The sequence below is a fragment of the Ilyonectria robusta genome (genome assembly GCF_021365365.1).
Source record: "Ilyonectria robusta strain PMI_751 chromosome Unknown BGZ61scaffold_36, whole genome shotgun sequence".
Classification (NCBI taxonomy): domain Eukaryota; kingdom Fungi; phylum Ascomycota; class Sordariomycetes; order Hypocreales; family Nectriaceae; genus Ilyonectria; species Ilyonectria robusta.
In genome coordinates, this window is record NW_025764470.1 from 330,652 (window position 1) to 344,898 (window position 14,247).

The following is a 14,247-nucleotide window of genomic DNA, read 5'->3' on the forward strand; positions in this document are numbered from 1 at the left end:
GGGGGTACCTTCGGGGCCCACGGGAAAAGCCTGGTGGCCGCTAGTTCTGATGTGGCTGGCGTACAGTGCATGATTCCCGGGCTTGCGGGGCCCTGTTTCCTCCCTTTTGGCCTCTCCCCTTCTCCCCTTCTCCCTCAGCTACTTTTAGGTGCCCGGTGCGGCGGTGCCCCGGTGCGCTCCGTAACCTCCGTACCCTCCGTGCCCTCCGTGCCCACCGCTAAGGTAGGTCCTAGAATTAGTACGCAGGGAGTGGTAATGTCGTAATAGGCCCTGGTTCCAGCGAGCGTGGCCCCCCTACAACACTAGCAGAGGCCTCTGACCCTCTCTCTCTCTTGAATGGTGGTGTGGTGTGAAGAGGATAAGCCCAGCCCCGCCTCGTCCGTCCATGCCCATGCTGGATGCCAGCTGCCAGCTGCCCGCTGCCCTGCATCATCTCTCTCTCTCCCTCCACTCATCAAATGGTCCTATTCCGGGTAGGTCTGATTCTCGGCAGCCCAGGGACAGAAAATAGAAGCTTGGCAGTCCGCAATTAGGGGAATCTCACAGAAGGGAGGGCGCGCCGCTCAGGGCTCTCCCAGGAGTGCGCGTCGTCGTCGTCGTTGTCAGCAGTCACTATGGAGTAATAATTAGTCGCTTATTGCTGTGCACACTGTGCGCACGCACTGGCTGGTGCACTGGCGCCCAGGCAGCGAGCAAAGTGCCTGCCGATGCCGTCTTGCCCTCTAAGACTAGCCAGTCGCAGCACTCGCATTCACTGTATTCATCAACCCTCGTACTTCGTACTCCGTACTTCAATCATCATCATATCTCAGAACCTGGCCTTCCCGCGCTGAAAGCCTCGTCACCCTCTGGCTTTCCCCTGCCCAGGGTAGGGTGTCTGTTGCTCCGCTCGCTATTTCAATCCCCAGTGTCTCTCCATCGCTCGCCACTGCTTGGTGCGCCAGGATGAGGTTATCCGTCGCTCGCATTGCGGCGACGTCGTTGCTGCTACTCCATGCCGCCGACGCTGCCAACATTGACGCTCAGCGAGCCAATGCCAACAACCGATTCAACCCTGCCTCTACCGACGTCAACAATGCTCGTCTCTTCCCCTTCCTAACCAAGCTCCGCGACAGCGCCATCGAGTTCGTCTTTGGACGCCATCCCACCAAGGAAGCGGCTCGGCCGCCCGTCCTCAACCAACTCCGCGCCCAGTATGCAAACCAGCTCGTTCTGCGTTTCAACGTCTCCACTGCCGACGAAGAGGGTGCCCTTGCCGATGCCGTCGCTCGCCTATTCCTCGATGTATGGGCTTTCACTGATGAATTTGTCGATATTCGCCTACACGCCGACGAGGTTGCGCCACTCCTGAGCCTCCTCCCCAGATCTCTTCGCTTCGCCCAGTCGACTCTCATTCCCGATCTAGCTACCGCCGTATACCAGTCACTCCCGACCGATAACGATCCTCATCGGCCTGATCCCCAGACAGGAGCCCCGGTTCTTGTTTCGCCCCCTTCAGCCGGCGATAACCTCTTCTTCCAAGACTATCAGCCTCTCCCCGTTATCATCCGTTGGATGCGTCTCTTGGAGGCCATGTTTCCTACATATGTCGACTACATCACCATCGGCAAGTCCTACGAGGGTCGCGATATCCCCGCCCTCCGTGTTGGCGTTCCAGTCGTCGACTCCATGGCGCCTCCGCGCAAGACGATTGTGTTTATGGGTGGCTCTCATGCCAGGGAATGGATCTCGACGAGCACCGTCAACTATTTGGCCTGGTCTTTCATCACCTCATTTGGGAAGGAACGGATGATTACAAAACTTCTCGATGAGTTCGATATAATCTTCATCCCCGTCGCAAACCCCGATGGTTTTGAGTACACCTGGCATATCGATCGTCTGTGGCGGAAGACTCGACAACAAACGAATCTCCAATTCTGCCGGGGTCTAGATCTGGATCGTGCCTTTGGGTTCGAGTGGGATGGATCGCGGGTTCAGCGCGATCCTTGCTCCGAGAGCTATGGTGGCGAGAAGCCGTTCCAGGCCATCGAAGCCGTACAGATCGCAGATTGGGCGCGGAACCAGACGTGGAACAATGTTCGCTTCGTGGGATTGGTGGACCTTCACTCATACTCACAGCAGATCCTATTCCCCTACTCATACACATGCTCAGTTGACCCACCGAACCTAGAGAATCTGGAGGAGCTCGCTGCTGGCATCGCCAAGTCCATCAGGCTTTCCAACGGAGAGTCGTATACCGTCACATCTGCATGTGAAGGCGCAGTCTCGGCACGAGAATCTGGCGGCGAGCGATTTTGGTCTCGTATCGAATCCGGCGGGGGATCAGCAGTCGACTGGTTCTACCATGAGTTGCGGGCCCACTTCAGCTACCAGATAAAGCTCCGGGATACTGGCAGCTACGGCTTCTTGCTACCCAAAGAACACATCGTTCCCACAGGCGAGGAAATTTTCAATGCCATGAAGTACTATGGCGACTACCTGCTAGGCAACAATGGCATCGAGGAGTTTCCAGACAAGGAAAACGATGTGCACACTTCTGATGGCGATGACGACGTACCGCTCACGCAGGAGTTAAGGAGGAGGAGGCTACGACGGTGAAATCCGTTGAAGAAAACATAATATGTCAACGCCAAGTAGGCGTTTGGATGGGCAAGGCAACACATGAAAGGAAGGACGAATATGCGGCATGAATCATACTTTTTTCATTACTATACAGAAGGCCAAAAAAAAACTTTTGGCGTCGAAGGGTCTAGGAGTATATATGGATTGGAAAAGGCGCAGGACTCAATGGGTGGCCTAGTCTGGTTTGGATGGAACAATATATTATATCATACTCCCCAACTGTCGTAGCGGAGAAACTTCGTCACGCCGAGTTTCTATTGCTCGCCCAGAGCAAACATGACGGCGACGTAACCAGCCATGAGCTTCAGAATAGAGTCGGAGAGGAAGGATCCGATGGAACCGCTGAGCGCACATGTCAGTGGGATGGGTCTTGCGCAGTTGGAGTGGGTGTTACGAACATCATGCGTCCCTTGGGGCCTTGGCCGGAGGTATAACCCAAAGCATAGACAACTCGAGAGACGGCCCAGCCGGCGCCGATGGCGGCTGCGGCGACGGGGTAGCGCAGGCCGGTAACCAGGAGAGCTCCAAGGAACGAGGTCTGGTTCTCGGTGAAGTTGGAGTGGGCACGCTGGGCTGCGCGGGACAGTTAGTATGCGACAACGAGGCGGCGGTGTTGGGTGGCATGGGTGTGAACATACCGCAGTTGAACTGATAGGCCTTGGGGTCCTTATCGGCCAGCTCGTTACTGGCGTAAGGGATGGGATACTTGAGGCCGCTGGCCTTGCGGTACTTGCTGGTGAGCTGGACGTGGAGGGAGTTGATGAAGAAGGTGGATGTCGCAACCACGAGGACGAGGCTACATTGCCGGCGTTAGCTGAGGATTCTGGTGTGGTTTTATGCTTGGCAGATGGATGTCAGTGCCCGCTGGATGACGCACCTGTACTGGTCGGGGAGCTCGAGAGTGAAAGGCATCGTGGGCGGTTGTTTGTGTAGTTAACACGTGGTCTGCTGCGGGAGATGAGGGAGGGAGGCGAAGGCGAAGGCGAAGACGCTGGGTCTGGAGATGGAAAGCTGTTCGTAGACGAGTTGGAGCAGTCGAGAAGAGGGATCGATGGTATCAATTGGGTCGATGAAGGCGGCAGACAATCAGCTAGGCCTCCGGTATATTAATACTCGCGACCTGGGACGTTTGTCGTGTCTTGTTGCCCCTCCGCGACGGAACCACCCCCGGAGATCCACTCCATGATGCACCGGGCAGGCCAAGACCCCTGGAATGCACCATTCGGCAGCAAGACTAGTGCGCTTTGCAGGTAGCGCAGCGGACTCGTGCCTTTTTTTTTCAGGTCAACTCGTTGGTTGGTGCCGGGGCCGAACCGCTTCTGGAATACTTAGGCCCCTGGCTCTGGTGGTGTGGCAGGGCGGGATGCGAAGACGCCGAGTTCCCTTCTGAATTATCGTATCGACGGTCCGGCGGGGTTTCTCGATGGCACCGACGAAGCGATGCGCTATACCAGAGGCAGGAAATAGAGCACAATGGATCTGAGTTTCCAATGTAGCGGCGCGCACGCAACGCGCAACTCAGCCGTTGCATGTCGTCTCTACGGTCCACCTGAAGACCAAGTCCGTTCTGCCACCACGGCGGTCCGGCATCAAGATGCGCCGACGGACCAACTATGCACTCCGGAGGCTTTTGCACGGCGCTCCAATACCGTCTCTGCGATGTAGACTCAACGCCGCCAGGCAATCGAGGCATTTGGCTGCGAGATCCGCTGCCCCAGACAGTGCCGATGAGCCGTCGTTGCCTCTGTATTACTATTTGATGTGTAATGCGGATGTAAATAGGTCCCGGAGCCGCTGAGCCCCTGCGTCGTTGGTTCCTTCCCTGCGTGTGGCTGTGGCTACACCGAAACTCCGCAACTCCAAACTCCGCAAACTACCTATCATCAGATCGACTGCATAGGTACCTAATTACACCTATTCGACGGCGGATGAGGCTGGAAATTGCTTACGTACCGCGACACACACCACCCCGAATCCCGGGCCGTCGCTCATCAGTCACCCCGTGCTCAGTCATCCTGTGCACCGCTCCTCGGGCCGTCGCCATGCCAGGCCAAGGCCTTCAAACGTCCTCCGCTCCGCAGTCTCCATATCCGGCGCCTTACTCCCGGTGGAGCTGCCTTCCAGATCCACCCACGCCCCGTCTGCTCTGCTCCGGATCCCGCTGCTGTCAAACTTCCACCCCTTCTCCTTCTTGCAGTAACGCCGAAGATCCCTTTGGAACGTTGTGCCGCCGCTCCATCCCAGCACCGCGCAGCCCACCGTCTTCCAGGGGCTCACAATTATGTCTACCCGTCGGTGCGGTGCATCTTCACGCCTCGAGTCTTGCCACACCACCATTGCCTTGTCGAGCGTGTCAAATCCTGACCCGATACCTGTCTCTCCTCTCCAGGGCAGCGGCGCCTGTCCGCGTTCACTGTTCCGAGTCGACAGAGTGAGCGTGTGTGTGATGAGCTGAGCCTTCTCAAGGCTCATCACTATATTATCGACCGCCTTAACCGTCATGTCGTCGTCCCGGTGGCTTAGAAGGACATCCACATCACCACACTCCTTCTTCCCCCGTCGAAATCCCCCCACGATGACCATTTCGAACCCGGCATCGATCTGGCGTGCGTGATCTAGAACGGTAGCCCCGATAGACTCGGCCTCGTCCCGCGGAATCTTGAGCTTAAGCTCGTCGTAGTACTTGACGCCAATCTGCTGTGAACGGCTAAGAGAGCTCCATCCATACTCAACAAGGTCGTCCAGGTCCCGCCACCCTGCAAGCCACCGTCAGTCCACTACTATAAGCTCTCAGCACCCCGGTGGCCGACGGGAACCAACCTTTCCGGTAGAACTCCCGTGCTGTAGCGTCTCCTACGCCCCAGATGTCGTAGAATAGCTGGAGCACCGAGACCATGGCTTCGGACTCGGCCTTCCGGGCCTCGCTAATATGGCCTGCCTCTTTCCACTGTTGATATAGCTCGGCAATCTTAGCACCGCACCCCGGCAACCGCGAGACTTCTTCAAGGACGTCAACTTCGTGACCCACACGGGAGCTAGGAAACTTCTCACCTTGCGACGTCTTCAGCAGATATGGGTAGGCAGCCACAGTTGCAATAGAGGTAGAGTAGGCTCTTACACCGACCTGGTCGCCCTGCAACAGGCGAATCGTCCGAACTTGTTTCAAGGCCTCGACGAATTCATCGTTGGGCGGGTTGATGGGCGTCGGCCGCTGGCATGAATACGTCGTCGTCAGGAAGTCGGGGATTAAAGGTAGAGATATATCATGTTCCGATGTGGTTTGGCGAGCAAGACTGGGCGGTGGCTGCGAATGTGACGCCATGGAATGGGTATCTAATCGTGATCTGTGTCGCGTCCTGGGTGGAGAACTTGACATAGCTGACTGTTCGAGCTGATCCCCGGCGGCTCTCTCTAGAATGTTGCTTGGTGGAGAGGTCTTGGTAGGTTTTGAAGCGGCATCCGGTGAAGGTTTTCTGGCTTCGTAGAGGAGATATGGGTCAACAGGTAGCACCTCACCCTGTTCGAGCGAGTCTTTTATCCATGCCAACTTGACAACCTTGACAATGTTCCTATTTTGACCAGACGTTCCAGAGAGCTTTCTGCGTTTCAATTCAGGCGGGTTATCGATATCTTCCATGTCCGCAGGCCTGTGAGGCTCGCCATCGTGAGCAATCTTCTGAAGAGGCACCGTCTCCAGCTTGGCGCGCCTCAGTTCAAACATAGCTCGCTCTCGCCGGCTGATGTTTCCCACCACAACCTCAGCTTCGTTGATGTCGTAGGTCAGCGACCCAATCTTGCCTTCGAGCTCGTGCAGCTCTGCCGGCTGCAAGTGCGTTGACAGCAGGAAAACAGGCGGCAGGTCCATACCGTTTATCGTCTGGGAGTGGAGTGGGAAGCGGGAGATGATCGCATTCAATTACTTTGCAGGTATCCGGGTGAGGCCAAGTGAGGAGGAAGAATGTGTCGTCGGCTGGCGAACAGACGGGAAGAGGTGGACGCTCGTTGGCCGCTTTCAATTTTTGGCTTGCTTCTCACAACGACTAAAACGAAGTCTCGACCCTCCAACCCAACCTTAGCCGAATCATTCTACCTTGCTCACTAAGCCAAGTCCTTCACTCAAACCACGCCCCGAACCGAGTACTCGTCTTATGTCGATTTTCCTTCAATAACTCTGCTCATGTAAGTGAATGGACAATGGACAATGGACAGAGCCCACTACGGCTAGAGCTACCCTGCACCTCAGATTTGTTGTATCTTGGGCCCATCTCTTTGTATAACCTTCAATGCTTGCTTCTCCACTCCTACGATCTACTATTTCCAGTGCCGGAATGTGATTCTTATGCTATTTGAGCTTCTATACATACGTCTTGGTGGGGTATTTGCGTGTTCCAGCCTCATTTGGCCTCCATGGCCTCCCCTCCCCTTGCGGGTGATATTCAGGCCCTCTGTTGTGACGATTTTCGCTCCCCTATACGTCCTCAAACACCATATCATCGTCATCCTCCTCGCTGTCATCTTCCTCCTCCTCCTTCTTGACCTCCGGCTCAACCTTCACCCGCTTAGCTAGCCTTTCCTCTGGGCTATCTTCCTCTCGCGAGGGGCCTGACGGCTCTATCTTGATGGCTGGCGTGTTTGGCGTGTCTCGACTAGATACGTTGCCAGTTGCAGGCACGTCTTCAAACTCATCCTCGTCTTCTTCTTCTTCTGAGCCGAACTCTTCATAACCCCCTCCCTCACGCGCTCGCTCTGCAGCCTGTTCGGCTTTGAGTTTCTCAAATATGTCATCGATCTGAGTATTGGCATTGTTGTCGGTCGAATTTGAGAGCGCTGAGGCTTTGGAGCCCGATGCTTTTGTGGCGGCAGTTGCACCAGGCTCGTTCTCTGCGGTGAAAGACGCTCCAGTTACTGTACTGTTAGACATCCACGAAGGCAGTGCATTCTGCTTAGCAATCTTCTCCTTGAGAGCTTGCTCTGCGGCCTTCTCGGCCTCAGTAGGCCCGTCTGAAGTTGAGATGTTAACCGCAATCGACTGAGGACCAGTGTTAGTCAAGCCCTTCACTGCCATAGGCCTATTCGCCCCATTGTCGACTGGAATTGTTGTTGCGCGTTGATGAGTAGCATCTCGAACGACTGGGCGAGCCTTGGCCAGGGCACGGTCGAAGTCGCACTCGGGGATGTGAACTGCATCGATCTGGGGCAGGAGCTCGCTGATGAACTTGAACTGGTCATTGAGGCGAGTCGACTGCTCATGGCCACCCGCGTTACGATCTGCCTCAAATGTGAGGGTATGTTTGCAGCGATGGCAGAGGAACCCCTCCGGCCCAACATTGTCCAAGACCTCCATTGCCGTCCACTCGGCCTTGCAGAATGAGCAAAAGTATTCTTTCTTCTCATTTGCTATTTGTGTGGTCCCCTGGACCTCTTTGTCGATCGTGTAGACACGCCACTTAATGGCATCGATGGTATGGCGGTAGTTGATATAGTACCACGTTCGGTTGCTCGGCCTTGGGTTTCCCTCTCGCAGCTCTGATCTCGTATGCCTATTCGAACGCCATGTTAGCATTAATAAACCCTGTCGAGATCCGCCGGTAATACTTACACAGTCAGGAATCTATCCTCACGCAGCTTTCCACAAATCTTGTGGAGATCCTTGGTGTTGATGGCCATCAGGTACGCCAGATCATCGTCTCTGAGCCTACATTTATGAAATCCTTTAGCGAGTCTGGCATGGACACCCAAAGGTCCCACGGCACGTACGCTTCGTGCAGAATCAGAGCATCAATCACAAGGATATCGCGTGTCTGGTAGAAGGCCCGCATGACCGATTTGATGAGGGTCACTGCGAGATCCATCGTGTCTGGCTGGTGGCGCGCGACCAGGAGAAAGTGGGAGAATGCGCCCGAGGAAGGATGGAGTCGCTCGAAGGAATGTCGAGCAAGTTCGCTTTGTAAGGGTGCTTGAAGTGGAAGTATACTACGCGCTCGGCGATTGGCCTGTTTCCGAGACGCGCGGTGAGGGCGTGACGATGTGGTTAGGTATGGATGCCGGTTATGACGACACAAGGCGCAACGAGCATCTCACAGGCGAAGTGTCATGACGGGAGCCGGGCGCTGGTGAGTTCTCGATCTCCGCAGAGGTGAAATGATCTCTGGTATTCTCCAGCTCGCAACCTTGGACCGAGATACAGCTAGGTCATGATCCCAAATCCGTGGGTAGACTCGCGCAAAGTTGGTTGAAAAGAAAGATTCTTTGTTTGGGGTGGACTCGAGGAGGCACAGGTCTTTTGGAAGCGCAAGGCCAAGGCACCGAGAGACTGTGGCTGGACCGTGCATCAGCCCCACTTGCAGGTTGCATCTCAGCCTCATCTTTGAGGCTCGTATTGTGCGCCTACAAAACCTACGAAACATAACTTGCGGACGAAGTGTCCCCTTCTGAAATATTCCCACATGCTGGATAGGCATTAGGATACTGACCAAGTGATTTAGTGGTGCTGATGTTATTTGATACAAATCTCAGGTATGCATTACACTGTCAATTGATACAGCCAAAGTCGTGACTTCATACGCAACCTCCAAATCCAGACCCAATTCACGCCGGTTGAAATCTACTGCACTCAAGCTGTGTTGGGTCAAATACCCGACACTCTCCTCCATACCCCTGAAAACATCCATCTTTGACCTCATGTTTTATCACGCATATTTCCTCAGCTGGATCAGCAGTTAGTAAATCAGTACCGACAAATGGGTCTTGCGATAACTTACATCCAATGTTAGAGTTCTTGAACTGTTCACCTCCTGGTCGCGATAGACTCCAACCAGGCTCTCACTGTCCTGAAACAAGCCCGCCTTGAGACTGATGACGATGAACTGCATTCCTGGACCAGAGTGCTCCCGGATGTACTTCTTGATCTTGTCCACGTTCGCATTGTCCAGCGCCGCATCCACTTCGTCGAGCACAAAGAAGGGACTTGGCTGATAGCTGTGGATGGCAAACAAGAGCGCAAGCGCCGCCATTGTCTTCTCGCCACCTGAGAGATGCTCCATGTCTCGGAAGCGCTTGAGCGGCGGCATCGCATGGTACTTGATACCAGACAAGTACGGCATGTCCGTATCCTCTTCAATGTCGAGATATGCTTGTCCACCCAAGGGATACGCCTCAGATCGTGTGAGATCTTTGTAAACGTGTGATATCTGTTCCTGGATGTGAGAGAATGCCTTGTTGAAGAGCTCGAACCTCCTCTCCTTGACGTCGCTGAACGCTTCCTTAGCCGCATGGGCTGCCGCTTTCGAATCCTCGTATTCCTGATCGGTAAGTTTCAACCGGGACTCGACGCTTTCCAGTCTTTCCATGGCTCGCATGTTCGGGTTAAGTTTTTCCAACTCAGCGGAAAGGGCTGTGATTTTATCGGAAAGTGATTCCTCCAGGCTGGGCTCATCCGACTGTCTAAAGTTAGCAAAGTCTCGCCGGTGATCAGAGAGCACACCACTTACGCTCTTGAGCTCGTCGTCGAGGCCATCAAAATCAATTTCGATTCCGTGATCATCCAGCGCAATGCCCATCATTTCCTCATCATCCTCGTCGATGTCCATGGCATCGGGGTCTTGGTGCAGCAGATCATCTTCGTTGGGCAGGTTGTCCAGAGTTCCCTCCACGAGGGGGATCTGGATTTGTTCCAGCCGGCATCGTCGCAGAAGCGCAGACTTGCTAGCGCTGTTCTTCTGCACCGTCGTCTCCAGGGCATTGATGTCCTTCAGACGCACGTCAATGTCTTTGCTACGCTTCTGCACCTCGGCCCTGGCCTCTGCAACCTTCTGATTCTTTTCTCCAAGCTCTGCTCGGCTGCCCTCGAGTGTCTCTTGAAGGGCCTCGGCCTCATCTTGCTCCTGGCGCATCGCATTTTGAATGGCGTCTTTCTCCTTCGTGTAGGACTTGGTATCGCTCTTGAGCCGTCGTACGTGGGTCTGCATTCTGCTGATCCGACCCTCCGTTTCGTCGTGACGAGCCTTCTCCCACTGGAGTCGGCTTGATAACCGTTGCTTCTGAACATCGAATTGATTTCGCTTCTCTGACACCTCTTGCTCCAGCTTGCCCTGGGAGGCGTCGTAGGCGCGAATATCACTGTACCCGAGCCGCCTGCAGAAGTCTGCGAAAACTTGATCTTCGACTTGGGCAATGGCATCCTTGAATTCTTGGCACGTTGCCTTGGTACTTTCAAGCTGCGATGCCTGTCCCTCATATTTGGGCTGGAGCTCTCGAAGCTGCCGCTTCTGGTTGTCCAACTCGCGCATTTTGCTCGAATGGTTCTTGTTATAGGCAGTGAGCTCGTCTCTGACAGCAGCTAGGCGTCGTTCGAGGCCAGCGAGGTCGATTTGTAGTGACTCTTCCTGAGACCCACGTCGATCGGCTTTTGGCAAGCGCTCAATGCCCTCCTTGAGCGTAGCGGCCATTCGTTGTAAGTTCTGGACATCAGCCTCTTCGAATCGCCGTTTCCCGCCCTTCTGTTCGGGTCCACGGCCACCCGTCATCAGGCCTGCCTTGTGGATGATGTAGCCCTCCAGGGTTACGGCCTTCACTGGAATCTTCTTTTCGTAGCAAATGTGCTTGGCAATATCGAGAGTGTCACACACGACTGAGCTCCCACATGCATAAGACATGGCACGCTCCACGGTTGAATCGAAGGTGATGGTGTCAATGGTTAGCCTTGCTCCCGAGAAGCCCTTGACAGCAGTGTTGACTGCGTTGACCTTGATGTTGTCCAATGGGATGAAGGTCATGGGAGGGAACCTCTGCTCTTTGAGATATTGGACACATTCAACACCGATTTTCTCCGAGTCAACCACAACCGAGTCAAAGTCCCTTCCCAGAGCCACGATGATGGCCTCATCGAACTTCTTCTGCTTGGGAGTACAGAGATCACCAATCCGGCCACGGACACCCGGATAGATGCGCTTCAAGGAAGTCACCATCTCCTTCAGTCGGGCCTCCCGGTCGTTTTGACGTCGACCATCATCTGCCTCCCTGAGCCTTTTGGCTACATCCTCGAGCTTCTCCTCTAGTTCAGTCCGCTTTTGGTTCGTTCGGACGCGCTCTGACTGTAGTTGATTGAATTCCTTCTTTTTGGCGTCGATTTCCTTGGAAAGTTCCTTGGAGGCGATCTCGGCGGCAGTTCTCCTTTCGCTAATGTTGGCGAGCTCAGCCTCGATCTTCTCGATGGCAGCAGCGATGCTGTCAACCTTGCCTTTGAGGTTATTGACAGTTACTTCATCGGCCTTTCGTTGTCGCTCAAGGTTCTCTAGTTTGGCTTGGTTGGGACCGGAACGAGCCATGACCTGGGCGCGGAGGGTGTTATACTCCTTGCGATCCGTGTCACTGACCTCGCGGCCCTGCTTCTTCATCTGCTCCTTGTAGTCATTTTCGAAGAGCTCCCGAGCCTTTTCTACATTTTCAATATCCTTCTTGACCTTGTTGACAATGTCGGCCTGCTCATCGCGCTCCTTCGAGACCTTTGCCACTTGTCCCTGCAACTTTTCGATTTGTTGAGCGGACTCGTGGATCTTTTCCTCAAAAGGAACAAGACTGTTCTCCTTGTCCTCGATGCTTCTCTCCTTGAGCTTGATGTCCTTGTCTATCCGAGCAACATGACGTCCAGTGGAGGATTGCTCCTTTCGCGCAGCTTCGAGTCGCTTCTCGAAAGATTCCACGTTGCGACGGAGTTCTTTCAAGTCCTCCTGGTGGTCTTGGATTGCTGCATGCGATTCATCCATGGCCTTCTGAAAGTGAAAGAGCTTCCACAGACTCTGGGTAACAATGGCGGCATCTCGCTCCTCCGTCTTGTTCTGAAAGTTGTCGGCCTCCTTCTTCTGCTCGCGGTATTGCTTGATCTCGGAGTTGATGCCACGACGTCTGTGTAGCTGAAAGTTTTGATTCTCAGCAGCCTGCTCCGACTCTCCCTGGAGCCTTTCGTAGTCTGCTTTGTGGTCGAGACTCCCAGAAATTTGCTCGATGAGGCGGGTGAGATCTTGAGGGGACTGTGAAGCAATAGCCTCAACATCACCCTGGAATACCAAGAAGTTTCTCGCCTTGATAAGGATGTTCTCCGACTCGAGGGCTCCGTTGTACTGCTGGGCGGTGACAACGCGCTCATTGATGCGATATTCGCTGGCACCCTGGTTGGTGATGGAGCGCTTCCATTTCTGTTCATCGCCTGCATCGTCTTCGTACACGGCCATGACCCAGGCGGTCTTGGGGTCACCGCGGGAGGCCTTGTCGTCGTCATCGGCAAATCCATTGGTATGGCCATTGGTGTCTGCAGAGCCGTCGTCGTTAATCTTTGAAGTCTTCAGTACTCGACCGCGGTAGACGAGATCTTTAAGGTGCGCGGATCGGAGATGGGAGGACTTGATGCCAAGCACAAAGGAGATGGCGTCCATGCTATAGGTTGGTTAGACAAAGTCGTAACCCGAGATCAAGGCCAGACTCACGAGTTAGATTTCCCGGATCCATTGGGTCCGATGATAGAGGTGAAATAGGAATCACCGAAGAGGAGTGTGTGATGGCCCTTGTAGGACTTGAAGTCTATATGTGACGAGTTAGCGACGGACGGCTGGCGACAGGCGGGACAGGGCCGCCGGGGGATGGGTCACGCACTAAACAGCTCGAGGCGGATGAGCTTGCCCATGATGACGACTTTGGGCGCGAGCCCGGAGATTCGTAACTGGGGGAGAGGACGACGATTGGAGGTTGGAGGTTGGAGGGGTATCGAGAATCGCGAATGCGACCGGTGAGCGCGTCAAAAGCCGAGGGCAGGAGTGCGACCTGGGAGTCGCGCAAGGAAACGGGCGGTGGCTGAGTCTTTTATTCAGGAATGTTAGGTAGCAGAGGGCGCATGTCCGAGGCTACAGCCTGGCATAGTCGGTGGCAGGTGTCGGTGGGAGGGAGTGAATTGGTTGTGGTTGCGACGCCAAAGAAAAGATGAGATGCGGTGCCTACGTACAAACGCGTCGCGCGACCCGAGCCTCACAGAGATGGACCTGGACCCGGACCAGCACTGATTGCTCCTGCCCTCCATTTCCACTGGCTGTTGCCGAAAAAGATGGAAGAGAGCTTGCCGCACGGACCAGGGCACATTGGAACACGGAGCAGATCACGTAAGGAGGTACGTACTTTTCAATACAGTGTTAATAGCTAGTGGCTAAGCTCATAAACAGCCAGGGTCAGCAGGCAGATCTCAACAATTGGCGGATCATGCTGGACTACGTACCTTACCAAGAGTAAATGCTAGACCGCCATCCAACCACACGCGTTTCTGGCAGCACCTGGTGGCGTAGCAGCATACGATTCAAGGACGACGTGTGTCATTTTCAGACACGACGAAAGGCGAGGGTCACGCGGATGACTTTGCTCCCCGACACAAAAGAAAAGAAAAGGTATATGGAACATTTACCCAGGCACAATGCATTGGCAGACGCGCACTCGTGCAGTTGGGAGGGTTCTTGAGGTTTCTAGGAGCTCAACAGCAATTTAACCTACCTGCAAGCACAAATCAGACATGTACCAATCTTGCACCCCAACCCCCACTGCTTCGGTATGGCCTCATGTATTCGTGCAGCACAGTACATGTGTGCT

The 14,247-nt window shown here is 54.6% G+C and overlaps 6 protein-coding genes across 6 annotated transcripts; 1 reads left to right on the forward strand and 5 right to left on the reverse strand.

Moving 5' to 3' along the window:
* Window positions 1–945: 945 nt before the first annotated feature.
* On the forward strand, window positions 946–2,598 carry BGZ61DRAFT_539736 (uncharacterized protein; the record flags this gene model as incomplete). The annotated part of the gene is made up of 1 exon (XM_046254824.1): window positions 946–2,598. One exon carries the CDS (start codon window positions 946–948, stop codon window positions 2,596–2,598), a length of 1,653 nt encoding a protein of 550 aa, XP_046096285.1.
* Window positions 2,599–2,876: 278 nt separating this feature from the next.
* On the reverse strand, window positions 2,877–3,534 carry BGZ61DRAFT_369040 (uncharacterized protein; the record flags this gene model as incomplete). Its single annotated transcript, XM_046241933.1, has 4 exons — window positions 2,877–2,964; window positions 3,021–3,195; window positions 3,261–3,418; window positions 3,500–3,534. 4 exons carry the CDS (start codon window positions 3,532–3,534, stop codon window positions 2,877–2,879), a joined length of 456 nt encoding a protein of 151 aa, XP_046096286.1.
* A 95-nt stretch (window positions 3,535–3,629) lies between these two features.
* BGZ61DRAFT_150367 (uncharacterized protein) lies at window positions 3,630–4,433 on the reverse strand. Its single transcript, XM_046237362.1, has one exon. It carries the CDS (start codon window positions 4,313–4,315, stop codon window positions 3,902–3,904), a length of 414 nt encoding a protein of 137 aa, XP_046096287.1. The 5' UTR covers window positions 4,316–4,433; the 3' UTR covers window positions 3,630–3,901.
* Window positions 4,434–4,632: 199 nt separating this feature from the next.
* Window positions 4,633–6,487, reverse strand: BGZ61DRAFT_369179 (uncharacterized protein; the record flags this gene model as incomplete). Its single annotated transcript, XM_046241944.1, has 3 exons — window positions 4,633–5,378; window positions 5,443–5,622; window positions 5,674–6,487. The coding sequence occupies 3 exons, from the start codon at window positions 6,485–6,487 to the stop codon at window positions 4,633–4,635; spliced, it is 1,740 nt and encodes a 579-aa protein (XP_046096288.1).
* Window positions 6,488–6,718: 231 nt separating this feature from the next.
* BGZ61DRAFT_464009 (uncharacterized protein) lies at window positions 6,719–8,880 on the reverse strand. Its single transcript, XM_046247460.1, has 3 exons — window positions 8,380–8,880; window positions 8,222–8,317; window positions 6,719–8,162 (listed from the first exon to the last, which is right to left on the reverse strand). Exons 1-3 carry the CDS (start codon window positions 8,472–8,474, stop codon window positions 7,091–7,093), a joined length of 1,263 nt encoding a protein of 420 aa, XP_046096289.1. The 5' UTR covers window positions 8,475–8,880; the 3' UTR covers window positions 6,719–7,090.
* Window positions 8,881–9,094: 214 nt separating this feature from the next.
* On the reverse strand, window positions 9,095–13,707 carry BGZ61DRAFT_464012 (condensin complex component SMC1). The gene is made up of 5 exons (XM_046247461.1): window positions 13,270–13,707; window positions 13,104–13,197; window positions 10,113–13,053; window positions 9,384–10,061; window positions 9,095–9,329 (listed from the first exon to the last, which is right to left on the reverse strand). Exons 1-5 carry the CDS (start codon window positions 13,298–13,300, stop codon window positions 9,312–9,314), a joined length of 3,762 nt encoding a protein of 1,253 aa, XP_046096290.1. The 5' UTR covers window positions 13,301–13,707; the 3' UTR covers window positions 9,095–9,311.
* Window positions 13,708–14,247: the final 540 nt, after the last annotated feature.

What these genes read in the sequence shown, in the direction of transcription:
- BGZ61DRAFT_150367 (XM_046237362.1), bottom strand. Translation starts at nt 4,315, where the DNA reads ATGCCTCGATTGCCTGGCGGCGTTGAGTCTACATCGCAGAGACGGTAT.
- BGZ61DRAFT_464009 (XM_046247460.1), bottom strand. Translation starts at nt 8,474, where the DNA reads ATGGATCTCGCAGTGACCCTCATCAAATCGGTCATGCGGGCCTTCTAC. An exon ending in GCTCTGATTCTGCACGAAGC is followed by an intron (nt 8,318 to 8,379) that starts GTACGTGCCGTG and finishes TCATAAATGTAG; the next exon opens with GCTCAGAGACGATGATCTGG. An exon ending in GAGGATAGATTCCTGACTGT is followed by an intron (nt 8,163 to 8,221) that starts GTAAGTATTACC and finishes GCGTTCGAATAG; the next exon opens with GCATACGAGATCAGAGCTGC.
- BGZ61DRAFT_464012 (XM_046247461.1), bottom strand. Translation starts at nt 13,300, where the DNA reads ATGGGCAAGCTCATCCGCCTCGAGCTGTTTA. An exon ending in CATCCGCCTCGAGCTGTTTA is followed by an intron (nt 13,198 to 13,269) that starts GTGCGTGACCCA and finishes CGTCACATATAG; the next exon opens with ACTTCAAGTCCTACAAGGGC. An exon ending in TCGACGACGAGCTCAAGAGC is followed by an intron (nt 10,062 to 10,112) that starts GTAAGTGGTGTG and finishes AACTTTAGACAG; the next exon opens with TCGGATGAGCCCAGCCTGGA.